The sequence below is a fragment of the Anoplolepis gracilipes genome, chromosome 2, assembly GCF_047496725.1.
Source record: "Anoplolepis gracilipes chromosome 2, ASM4749672v1, whole genome shotgun sequence".
Classification (NCBI taxonomy): Eukaryota; Metazoa; Arthropoda; class Insecta; order Hymenoptera; family Formicidae; genus Anoplolepis; species Anoplolepis gracilipes.
The window spans coordinates 14,666,097-14,680,283 of record NC_132971.1 but is presented as its reverse complement, the minus strand read 5'-3'; the positions used below and the strand labels follow the sequence as shown (position 1 = coordinate 14,680,283).

General features: G+C 32.5%; 1 protein-coding gene across 1 annotated transcript in view; it reads right to left on the bottom strand.

Moving 5' to 3' along the window:
* LOC140674015 (neuroglobin) overlaps positions 1 to 12,477 on the bottom strand; it is a 37,627-nt gene extending 25,150 nt beyond the window's left edge. Inside the window, exons 1-2 of the mRNA XM_072907328.1 lie at positions 12,031 to 12,477; positions 6,704 to 8,570 (exon numbers count right to left, since the gene is read on the bottom strand). Coding sequence (XP_072763429.1) covers positions 6,704 to 6,897 — 194 coding nt within the window. The 5' untranslated portion in view covers positions 6,898 to 8,570; positions 12,031 to 12,477. The remainder of the gene's footprint in view (positions 1 to 6,703; positions 8,571 to 12,030) is intronic.
* Between the last annotated feature and the right edge of the window lie 1,710 nt (positions 12,478 to 14,187).

Genomic DNA, 14,187 nt, shown 5'->3' with positions numbered 1-14,187 from the left:
AATCGCTAGTTGTGTATTACAAAGCCATAAATAAATAAAGTTGAACAAAAAGATATTTACTTAGAAATATTTATTTAGAAAAAATCGAATATTTAAAAGCAAAATTTTAAATTTTCTTTAATATTATCACTATCTAAATTGTCAAAAAGTCTCAAATTAGCTTTAAAAATTTTTAATTTTAAAGCAACATTATATTTATTACTTTTTGTGAATATATCTACTATAATCGCATATCTGAGACTAATAAAATACATTTCTCCCTTGAGTATTCTGCATTAAATATTAATAAAACACGCAGTATACAAAGAGAAGTGGAGCAAGCAGAACGTATAATATACATGTGTGTACACCTGTTTATATCAGTAGTTAATATTTGCACGTTATAATATTTAAAAGTACGCACGTAAATTTATATCTAATAACTTAGTATTAGTATGTATAATATCATACCCAGTATTTAGAGAATTTTTCAATTGTGAGAAGGAAATTCTTTGGGATTGACTTACACGCAATTCTCTATCGCAGAAAAGCGGGTCGAGAAACGCATTGCGCATTTGTGTATTTATAAAAGCAGATATAGCCAATTGCTGCAGTACTTCTAAATATTTAATCAAGTTCGTGAATTTATCTGCGTATGTTTATCATTGATTCATTGATTCTACGAGGGAACTGTTTCAGCTAATTCCGAATTTCCTGTATAATAAAATTGTGTGATAAACACATAATAATCTCGTAAAATGCGAGTCAAGTCGAAACAAAATTCCTTATTAAATTTGAGGCAATTTTGAAAGATGAAAACTAATGTCAATATTAATCACATATATTAATATTGATATTAGTTTTCACAAAATATTATATATCTGTATGTACGTATATAACATGTAATATATATATATATATATATATATATATATATATATATATATATATATATATATATATATATATATATACACAATAATTTACTTATAAGGATACATAATATATAATTATAATTTTAAAAAAACTATAAAATCAATTCTAATCAAAGCAAATTATAAAATTAATAGTAATCAAAGTACATATATATATATATATATAATTTATTTACAATAATACATAATATACATATAATTTTGTAAATATATGTATATTATGTATTATTGTAAATAAATTATACTGTTATTAAAAATATACAAATCTTCCAAGCTAGATAGCAATAACATAAATGTTTATTTTCATCAATGTGGTTTGAATACAACAATGTAATGAAGAATTTATTAATACATGCACGTTTACTTTTTGCTTGTGACAAATTGAATGGAATTTATTTTAATTGTGAATTGTCACTAACTAAATCGATTAAATTATCTGCCTTCTAATTTCAATCTTTTTTAAGTGGATTAAAATGAACGTTAAATAAAATCGAACGTTTTTAAATCTACTTTTTTATATATCAATCTTGTCTATTTTTTTATTATTAATTAATGCAATTCTAAATCATATTGCATTTAAACAAACATCCATCTTTATGCAGCGGTCATATCTATGTATCACGATTTTTCAGTTTGTCAAATAATAAAAGTTGTCGAATAAAGTACGTTGCGATATTGATACTCTCTACATAAGTATGTGTGTGCAAACATGTCGATGTAATAAAATGAATCCGTCAAACGTGTGTATTTTAATTTGCAATTTATAACAACGATTAACTTGAAAAAATATTTTGGATATTTTTTTATGTTCATTTTACTGATATATATATATATATATATATATATATATATATATATATATATAGGACATTATTTTTTCAATAATCCATTATGTATATTCTGGCACTTTATGATCAATGTGATTGCTTTACTTTTTTTTTATTTTACCTATCAGTATATTTTTAAGAAAAAAATATTAAAATTGTATCAGCCATTTTTTAAAATACATATATCTCTGAAATAGAGTCGATAGAAATAATTTAACTTTTCATTCAATTCTTTAGTTTTAATTATAATTTTGAATGATATTATACTAAAATTACAATTTCATTTATTTTCATTAGCGCTCGTTTAATGCGTTACAGTTCTGAATTATGACCTATTCTATTTCCTCACGTTAGTAAAGGCCGGACGAATATACATAATGGAGGAAAAAAATCGCGATAGAGTTTAGGCGTCAGTTCGCCTGATAAAAAAAAAAGGATGTGAAGAGAGCGGACAGTCCAGGTTATGCTCGCTCGATTGTTCAACTTAATCGCCGTCAATCCAATATCGTAGATGGGAATAGGTATGATGGGGCTCTCGCATGGCCGTCGACGATGCGGATTTTTTATTTGAAGAACTTTAATCCAACAAGAATTCACGCACGGTGTCCTCAAAAGAGACGTAATCTCGTTTATGACATATTACGATTGGATCAATGTCCGATTGTGCCTATGTTGAAGGGTAAGTGACAAGCTGCTCTTCCAGTTGCTTGACCGTATGCTTCAATTAAAAGTGAAGGATCTTCTGGAATCTCGATCATAAACTATATAGACAGAGTAACGCTTATTGAAGATTCCTGAGAATTCGCTTTGTCGATACTATTGCGATCTTGGTGTATTGTCACGAGAAATATAGTCGTATTTCTCGTTCAATCGAACGTCTTTTTCTTGTAATCTGTTTTCAGAAATTTCTATAATTTACGATTTAGTGCGATAAAAAGTAGATTTTAACAGGTATCTTGTGAGTAAGTAAAAAATTTAGTATGTCTTCTATTTTTGTAAAATATTTTTAAATCGAAACATTCTTTGGACTAAATTCCTTTGGCTCAAAACTCAAAAAGTATTGTATGTAGAATGTAATCAACTACGAGATTAAATTCAATTAGTCATAAAACTATTATTATGCAATACTCTAGTTTATCAATATTTTTACAATATTACTACAATACTTGTAACGAGTCGTCCATCGTGTTGGAGATTTTCAATCTATCTAGCTTTCTCGAAAAATATGTATAATGAAAAATAACTTGAATAAATAACTTATTAAAAACAGGAGAAAGAAATTGAAGGAAATTTAAGGTAAATATATTATATGTAATTTTATATAATATTTAATTTTTTGATGAGACTTCTTTTTTATTCTAATCACACATTTCTGACATAATCATTACTGAAAAATTAAAATTGCACAGTCGAACTGGCCAAAAATTTAGCAGATTTTGAAAATTCTGTTCAAAGAAATGTCAGTTCGATTTATCGAATGTCTGATGCGATCTTCGTAAACTGTACGTTAAAAAGTTAACAATATAACTACCGCTTTTGTTCGGACAAACTGAAATAGGATTGTTCCAAATCGTGGCAGCTATTGCTGTAGCTTGCTACATTCGTAAGTCTGCGAAAAAATGTTCCTTCCACAGACGCTTTCCACAGTAATATATAAAGTAATACTTCTACGAAAGCACACATTTTTGCGATATTTCAAGGGACCCTTGTCAAGACGACAATTTAACCGTGACTGGAGGCTCTTGCCAAATTTTATGGAAGTAACAAGCACGAGTGCCAGGCTCTTATGTATATGCTTGGCGAACTAATTATGTCGACGAATTCTTGCGGATTCGAATCGAGCGTCCTTCGAGCGAAGATCTTTGCAATACGACTAAATCTGTTTCCTCCCTGGAGAAAAGCATCGAGATGGAAAACGCGTCTCGTACGAAATGCTTTGAAACGAGACTTTATCTACATTGTACTGGGTCAGTTATTTATGGCTTTTTAATCGGGTCATTTGCAACATTTATGAAAATCGACTTAGCTTTCTTATTCGCCAAAGATAATGACAAATCATTTTTTTCCGTGAAATATAATATAAGACGTTTTTGTTTTTCTTGTCGTCATATAATGGAAGTAGAATACATCAATACTTTATAATATCGTAAAAAAAGAATGTACATATAATACTTTGATAACGATATAACTTTTTACATTGTTGCATCTCAGTGAATGAAATATATCGCTTGTTCTTCTCGTAATTTAAAGAAGCTTTAAAAAGATTAATTTTTTTATAAAATAAAATTGCATTTTTTTAGTCAAAAATTTTATACGCCCAAATTTTTACATGTTATATTTGTGTTTCAAGTTCCAAGACAAATTTAGTTAATCGGATAATTAATGTTTGCTCTGTCACAAACGGTAATTTATAATTTACTTTTATATTATATGCATATATGTATAGATGCACATACCTTTTTTTCATTTTTTTTTTTTAATAAATCACGAATCTCCGATCTCGTTCAAAAGATTGTACACAGAAACTCTCTAGTTTTTTAATTTTATCGCTTTAAACGGAATAGAAAAATTCGTGTGTGTTTATTAAAGATTACACGATTTCAGTCTCGAGATATAGTAACCTGTGCTTCCACGTTCAATCTGCGCGTATGGTCACAGCTTTGTACGATCAAAATACGGGATGAAGATTATCCCTCAGTTCGATGCACGAGCGATGACACGACCGACGGTCAGTTTACGATCCACCGATAGGCATTCTCTCTGTGCAAAGGAACGTCAGTGAAAACGGGCGTGAAGGGAGCGTAAGGATCGACATCCACCCTCTTTCAGGGTTGCGTCTGACGTTGATGGCGGCCTTGAAGAGCCTAAACGCTCAGCTAATCACGTAATGGCGCGTGATGCGGACGAAACGTGCTGTGTCCCAACTCTGGAAAATGTATATGTCATTTTTCCTCATCCTCTTACGGAAGACGGAATTTTCAACACAGTCACATCCTTTTTCATACTAATAACCTCAGCACCCTCGAAAGACGAAATTGATTACCGGCATGTGATTCCGCACGTGCCGAAATCTCGAGTATATTATGTGAAACCCCGTAATGGAAACATCGTTTACTGTCACGTCGAAATTCCAATTTCAATAGTCTCACGGTATTCGTGTTGGTTGTTACCGCGCAAATGTATAAGTATCAGTATAAGTAATTTGTATAGGACAACTTGTTACTTGCAGTTCCGAAGAGTTCTTTTTCTATCCTCTTAAAGATTGTCGAAACAGGAATATATTTTGTATATTAAATATAAATTCTATTTAATTATTAAAAAATTAATGTTAAGAATTAGAAAGTTGTGCAAAAATGTAATATCTAAACAAAAATTTAAATAAAAATCCGTCAAAAAATCGTTAAACAAAAAATTTATGAATGACGCGTCTAGTATGTATAATTTATGGGAAAAGATCTTGTTTATTTTTAACATTGTAAAAATGTTTTAATTTATCTAAAAACGCATGTTTAAAAATACCTATAGAGTTTTTATTAAAGTTTTAGATATAATATTTATAAAAATAACAAAAAATTAGGTTAATATTTGTGTATATTTGTAAATTTTATTATTGAAAAATGCAAATTTGCTTAACCTGGAAAATGCATAAAATGCGTTTTTGTAAAGTTGTGTTCTCTCTCTCTCTCTCTCTCTCTCTCTCTATATATATATATATATATATATATATATTGCATGTAACAGTTTTCAAAACTTCACTTGTGTTTCTTGTTTGCGAGTTTCCCGAATGATGAGTTACGTGTTAATAGCAAAGACATACGTATGTTTCACGTAAAATCGAACGAGGGAATTTATTTAGAAAAGAGAAATGATTTTCTTTTTAAATGTTTATGAATGTTACTTTTTTGCAGCATTTAGATATAAAATATAATTTATTATTAACTTTTGCAACATAAAAAAATAATAGATAAGTCGGATATATTATATTGTTATATTTTATGATATCCACGAAATATTTCTGATTAATTAATCAGTTGGTAAATGTCAGTTCACTCAACTCTAATAATATTAGAGTATTATTATCAGAATAGTTATCCCAATTGACTCAAAAGATTATTAAGGCTAGGAAACCTCAAATACCTTTAATATAATTCCTATCACATTTCATCATCTCCCCCTATCGTGGAGAGGTAAAGTATTATAGTATCATAGATAAAGTAACGACCACGCCATTTGATCGATAATGTGTGAAACAAGTGAAAAGTATAAAAATATTTCAATAATTATAGACGTCAGCCTTAACGCTAAGAAATTATATCGTAATAAAAAATCATTTTTAATATTTTGCTACTACAAAGTCCGGTTATAAATTTACAGTTTACAATTTATTACATGACCTACTTTAATATATAAACAACATTTGCAAATTATGTATTTCAAAGAGACACATATTTTGCATATGTCTCTAAAATAAAACAGATAAAATATGTTGTCATATAGTTTCAGTAGCAATATTAATTCATATTCAATGAGATATTGGAATATCATTTATCGAGATACTTTAATTAGCTTAAAGAATTGTTACAATCAGAGAATTTTAATCCTTTTATAATACTATTTCTATTATACATATTTGTTTATATATTACAAAAAGATCGTTGACTGTATTTAATTGATTTATTGCTAGATGACAACATAATTTAATTAGAAATTCTAAAAAAAAAAAGAGAAATACAAAGAAAGTTGAAATACTTTTCCGCTCGAGAAATTAATTAAATTAATAAAATTTATTATTAAAATTTGAATCATATATAATATATTATCTTTTTACATAATAAGAACACGTTGTAGGTATACCGTGTTTCCTGTTTATCGCGCACAAAGATATGATCATCCAAGCGTCATGTTCGTTTTTGTAAAGAGCGAGTCGTAAAAGGTTCGCGACGTTAACGATGGCTTACATACCTTATGAACATGTATATGCCCGTGGGCTCCAGTGCCCTGGAGACTGCTTTCCAGCTGGCGATAACCGTAAATTTTTGCCTGGCTGTGAGCGGAAGTCGCGGATCAGTGGCGGCCGGCGGCGGTGGCGAAGAGCCATCGTTTCCGGCCTGATTTCGCGATTTCGTGGTGGCCAGTTTGCTCAGTTCGCAACCCATGTTGTGGCTACAAGTTCCAAACGCGACTCCTTGTGTCGCGAGAGACACTACCTGACCCGGCCAATCCGTAACGTAGAGAACGATCACCACTTTGCGTCGCGAAACCCGTAGATTGCGCGACGGCACTTCGATTCCGCTTCCGCTTCCTGCCACTTTCGTCCAAGTTTACACTGCATCGGCGGATCCAGGAAATCGCACTGCACTACGTTGAGACCAATGATATGAAATATCATCGACGACGAAAAAACTGCTTTTGTCGAATCGGCAGTAAAAAGACGCTTTAGATAAAGAACGTGTTATAGTATTAATTTCTTAAGTCCTTTGCAATGTACGCGTAATCTTTACAATGCTCTCTATTCTTGAACACAATGCACGTGGTCAAATTTGAAGAATCCGCGTGTCTTTGCTAGAGTCTATAGTTTCTTTTTCTATTAAATTGTCGACTCTTACGACGCAACCTCTAAAAGCGAATGATCGAAGGAACTTGCCGCTTCACTTCGAACACTTCGTGGCCAATGAGGAAGATTCACATCCATGTATTATTTTAGTGTGTACACGATCTTGGCGAGGAGCACGTGCGCTTTTTAGAGCGAGCCGGCCGCTTCTAAACTGATCATCCGTGAACGATCGCTCGCCATCGCTGACAGCGCGAAGATAAGCAAAGTAAACTTCGTAAAAGCTTTCCCTCTTCGTACGGATCTTATTATGTACCCGGTATATTCTTGACAAGCGCGTACATTTATCCTTTTTTGTAATTAAAGACGTACGATTCCAAATACACATTAATCCACCGCCAACACTATTATTCATTTCTCATTCGAACATCTCCCATCTCGCGCTTATCTGTCACTTAAATCTCGTTGCTGCTTTTCCTCTTCACACCAAATTTTCCGTTCTGTGAGTTCATCTATCTAACCTCGCCTTTCCCCAATTCTCCTTCAGCATCAATTCTCACCACTCCACGTGCCAAATCTTCCTTTTTCTTCTTTTCACCAAGGTCTCTGCACTTTATCGTGCGTTTTTGGTCCTAAATCTTTCACTATCGATTTCTTCACTTTTATCAGAGCTTTATATATTAGTTCATGGTCTTATTTTCTCCGAGAATATACCTGTAATTGCTTTCCTCCAGCAATTTTATCCAATTTTCTTTATCCACGTCTTCTTTTTTCCTTTCTTTTGAACGTTTTGTTTTCAATATACAAACTCATTTTCTTGTTTCACTAAAATCTATATGTTTCCCAGTTATTAAATCTTTTTTATAATTTGTTTCGTATTTATCAGGCTTTTATCTCACATATTTTATTCATTATTTCGTTCTTTTTCCCTTTTTTCTTTTCTGCTTCTTCCTTTCATCCGTTTTTCTTTTAATAATCAGACCTATATATTCTTATTAAGTGTACAAATTACATTCTTTCATTGTTTTATAACAACAGATTCACTTTTCCTTCTCAAAATTTCATTAGACTTTTTATTAACTCTTTAGAAAGCTTCAATACGACGATCTTCACGTACTTGGCATTTATTTCCATCACTGATTGTCCCTTGATTTAGTCGAGATTTTCATCAATAAGTGTACAGTTCGCTTTATTTGCTTTACTGGTCCAGTTAGTGAGTATGCGAACAATCATAGTCTCCCTAAGCATCTTCATGTTCCTCGATTTCCGGAATATTAACTGGAAGCATATGCAGACGTGATAATATCTTTCATATTCACGGAACGGAAGGGTTGATCGATCTCATTTGCGACGAACACACTAACACGACAGCGAGTGGCAGATCGAGAGGAAATCGAAGACATGCCAGGTGATCTAGGATGTTGAAAGGATTGACATTTCATATGTAAAATGACAAATGAAGCTCTTGAGACGCTTTGTTGATACAAACGAATCTATTAATAATATATCTATTAATCTATTAATAATTGAAAAGCACAAGTAATGCATTGATATTATCGCTCTATTAATATTTCAAATCTGAAATATTTATTATTGAACATTGTCGCAAAATTTTTTGCAATTATAATAAAACTTTAGAAAATTAGTATAAACATAGAATGAGAAATATATAATATATAATAAATCTTATAGTTTGACTTTACTTATTCTTTTAATATATCATAGAATAGCTGTAATAATAGAGTTTTCTTTAAAAATTTTAGTAATAGTAAACAGCTAAATAACAATATATCATATTTTTTTAAAATGATTAATTAAATGCTAAACTTTCATATTTCTTTAAAATTTTTAATCGAGAAAAGTTGCATATTTAAACGTCTGCATTAAATTTTAATATTTTAATATTAAATATTTTAATATTTTATTTATAAAATAATATCTGATGCTGGCGTTTTATCTTCCTTGTACAAGAAATTAACGGTTTCTCATTATCCGACATCAGTCCAGTCCAGTCACAAAGGCCTCCGAAGTTTCGCTGCTAGTTCGACAACACAGAACGACGTGACGCTTCAATTAGCGTAATGGCGGTATCAGATTGGATCAGTTCGGAGCTAAGAGATGAGAAGGAGAAATCTTAGCCGACAAATCTTAGCCAAGTTGGACGTGAAATGCCGTCTTGCGGAAGAAACGAAAGAATCGGGAGCGTTGAGGCGGAATTCCGGCGACATTGATGGAGGAGTTTCGAGAGACGTAGAGGGTGGTAACCAAACTCATCTGTATGTCATTGCTCTCCGCTCGATTCTCGTTAGATTTGAAAAGCACGTCAAAGAAACGTGCCACACGCGGACGACTGTAGAGGGAAGCGTACAAGACGAGAGCTCGACGATAAGTAGATGAAAGCGTTATAAGGCAGCCGAGTGTAAAGGGAAGACTCTCTCCTGTATTCTGTTCCCTTGAGAAACAACTGTATATCGCTAACTTTATGTTCGAGTTGTCCGTCTCTGTAGGAAACGCTGGACGTATCTCAACGTTGATAAGCATCGCCGCTAAAAGTTGAGCGGAAGTACGTAAGAAGCGTACCGGGTGTAACGCGGATAACTTAGATGGCTTTTGAAGTTTCCGATGCAAAAAGTGTAAATGCATCTCGCTAAAGCGAAAGTCCGTCGCGGGAGTGAAGGGGGATGTTGTAACATTGAGCATTTAATATTTGACTTTTACAGCCGTATCTCATTTAAAAGCTATTGAGTACTTAATGCAGCGTAATACATTTGCATAGGAAAATTTTGATTATTTATGTGGCTGCTGCAGTATTAAGTATATATGTAAATATTCATGATCTAATTTTGTTGATCGGCGAAGAAAAATTCTCATCTTCTTATCTCTCTCTCTCATTGAGGATTTAGTAAATCTGTATTGTATTTGATTCCGAATTTTATTTGCCCTTTTTAATACCGTTTTTATCTTAAACCAATATAAAATATCAAGATTAAAAAACCAATAAATGCATTTTGCTTATTTAATTCTTATAAATATTTTTAAATATTTTTATATGCTATTCAAATATTTCTTTAAATTAATTATTATGTAAACTCGTATATTTTATCATTTAAAAAAATATTCGCGTTTATACATTTTCTACCAGAAACTCTTTATGACGTCAAATTTGATTCAATTTTGATAGAATGTACTAAAAATATGAATCTTCACATTTATCGTCGTGCTTAAAAAAATTGGAATAATTGAATTAAACTGAATAATATGCAATTTATCGATTAACAAACGTTATATCATCGTTGCTTTGAGAAAAGCGATAGAAAGCGATAAAGAGACTGACATGTTGGCGCGATAAACCGAACATTATCACTGAACTTTAGAACCGATGCATCATCGAGTTAGACCCGCGGAAATTATAACTTTCGTACAAATCAAACAGTTATAAATTCGAATTGACGCTCAATAATGCTTCGCCGCAAGTTAATTCAGCATTTTAAAATGTATTTTCAATCAGTTTTCTTCACACATTTTGAAAAATCTGCAAAACGTTCTTTAATATTTTATAAATTTATAAAATTTGGTTTATTTCAAAAATTATTAACCATGTGATCTAAAAAATATTTAGATCACATGTAAGTCAAACTATATATATATATATATATATATATATATATATATATATAACTATATATATGTAACTATATATATATATATATACTTTCTTAAATACTGTATTTTAAAGAGATTATATAAGTTTAAAGAGCACAGCATCACTTTTAAACATCTAGCGCCCTAGTTTCCTGATCTCTTTATCTGTGGATTCTTTGATAATTGGAATCGATTTCCTTTTGATTAATGGGAAACCGGTATTACTTTACTGAACATCATCTTTTTTGGGGGATTTTTTAATATTCAAGTTATTAAATGAAAGAGAAATTTTCACTTTTATTATCGTTATGTAAGTGGATCCTTGTATATCATTTTATGAAAGCTTTTTATGACTTGCAAATTAAAAATGTATTTAAAATTTTGACATGATGAAAATGTATTCCAAATTATAATCCATAGACAAAAACAATAAGTACATAAAAACTTTACGATACACTATATCTATTATATTTTGTTCTACTAGTACAAGATAGCACAAGATGAATATAATAGTAATTCCATGTGTGCTTTTACAATAAATTTAATGTAATATATAAATTAAATTTAATTTCAACATTCAATCTCTCTATCATGTATCCTGATTGGTATCAGTATTGAATATATATATTTGTCGAAAGTTAATTAATCGGAATAAATTCGGGAAAAATAAATCGTTGCTCCAATTTCGCAAATGATGCATGATCGCTTGCATTAGTTAACGTGAAAAATAACGGTTGATCTCGGTCTGGAAGGCATTTATGGGAACTCGAGAGAAGAACAAACAAACGCGCCAGTATCGAAAGATAAACAGCTTAGAGAGCGAAATCCACTTCGCCCGCGTGTTGCAAATTTCCGTCACGCATGTTTCCATAGAGATGCGACACACGTTGTCGGAATGTATATCACTGAACTCGCGTCTCTATCAATTTTCCCTCACCGTTGGGAAAATTATCTACATATGACATTCGAATTCCGTCCCGGCGAGCAAATCAGCCGAAGCAATTTGCGGGACAGCCGGGTGAAAAGAGAGAAAGAGAGGATTCGCTTTTAATCCCCAAATCGCCTAATCTAATCGCGAACTTATGACGATTCCTACATGAATCAGCGAGCATCTAAAATCGAGCGGCGGATCGAGTGAGTCGTTCGTTTCCTCGTCGCTTCCGCTCCACTCGCGTGTCACGACGGATCGATTCGCGCGTCTCATCCACGTTTTCTCGCGACGTTCACGCCGCTTTCGAGATCCTCGGATACTCTCGACGTGGAAGCGGAAAAGTCTTTCTTCCTTAGCGCCGCGCGTCCTCGATTCCCACGGTCGATCGTCCGCCTCGATACCGCCGCGTCACGCGACTCATCGCCGTCGCTCGCGCGAAAACGCGCGCGTACGGGATGTACGCGCTCCTCGACGCGTTCCTCGCGACGTGATCGTGCGACGCGCGTTTTCTATCTTTAGAATATCTCCCGGGGCTCCCCGGCCGGATACTTGACGCGGTGCTTCGGCGTCGGCCGTGTTGCCTACTGCCCAGGCGAGCCGAAACTGAGGCATCCATAACAAGCACTCGGCGAGGAGGCTGCGCATGCGCGCTCGCATCCCGCGCGCACCGCGCGACCGTACTCTCTTCCGTTCTCTTGTGTCCTCTTTTTACCCGCGGTTCCCGCTCGTCCCTCGTGCGAACAATTAATCGGCCACTTTTCATTTTTTTTTTCTTCTCACGCTTTACATACCTTGGAGGTGAGTAGAGACTTTTTAGAAATCTCGAGTTAATAAACTGCTCAAAACAATTACTTGGGGTCACTTTGTTAAAAATATTTATTTCGCTCACAGTGGGTAGTTTAAAAATGTGTTTAGCGTAACGTGTTGATTAGTAAACGTAATATTTTCACTTTTTCCATTGAGTCTAATCTGTAAAACTTTTTAAAGAAATATTTTCTTAATTGTAATTGATATAATCTTGAACGATTTTAGCCGAAACATAAGCGCGGTAGAGGAGTAAAAGAAATATGCTCGAAAATATTTTCTCGATATAACTTTAATTTTGAACAAAATTATTCTATAGACATATACCTTTAAAGTTTACTGACCTAAAGTTTAAATTTTATTAGCTTGCATATAGATCCACTTCTGTCACTGTAGGTCGTTCAAATATTATTGCAGAAATTAAGAATTGAAAATATCTGTAGTGCTTGACTTAAATTCATAAGCTTATTTGCAGACTCACGAAAGAATAAGCATAGAAATTATTGTTATATATTTGCAGCTTTCAACATTGAATTTGCTAAACCTAAATTTAAACCTTGCTATATAAATGTAACTGGAAGTTTTTTTACATATAATATGTAATCTTTTATTTAAAAGTACTCGCGCATAAGTTTCAGAAAAGAGTATGAATTTTATTTACTGCGTCAATTTAAAAAATGTAACACGGTATATTTCGACTGTAATATTTAGAGTGGTGAGTGAATTAATCTCTTTTTGAAACAAATGTACGGTGGGTGAGAGAGCTGGAGCATGAATAAATGTTGCCGCTTTTAAGCATTCTAAGTACCTATTCTCAGTTCAACAATTTTATTGTTGAATGTCTCTGATTCTCTCTAAGCTTACTATATATAATTTACTCGTATCTAATATTCGTGTATTTTCACGAAATCGCATAAGTTTAAACTCAACTCAGACTTTAGCGTTACACTGCGTGTATATTCATCTCTTCCTTTCTGCTCCTCTTTCTCTTTTTGCCTTTCATCTACATATGCAAATATTAATTAGTTGCGCGTCATATATGTACATTTCTATAGAAGTGTCAGAAAACAACTTGCATATATTAAACGCAAGCATTAACGTAACAATTACATTTTGATCAGGCTGGTTTAGGAATGTTCGAACTTTATAATCTTGCTTTATACATGTATGACAGGATTGTGTCATGGAAGTTGCCGCAAGTTTCTAATAGATATGTCATAATCGCAGACCGCTATCCTAGATCAACATGACGGATCAGTTGACGTAAACTAATATTCAGGATAACATGTTCTGTAACTGACAATTCATGTTCCATCCTTTACATTGTCTTGTTTAGAAATTAGAGTGATTTAACTTTAATTAATCTCGCATCCCTACTTGTCTTACAATATATTATCAGTCGAAATGTTTCTCTTTTTAAGAGAAAATAATATTTTTTTGTCTCAAGAATAAAAATTATTGTCATATAATATTTTTACTCTGATTTCAGAAATATCAGTTTTCAAATCGATACAAGAC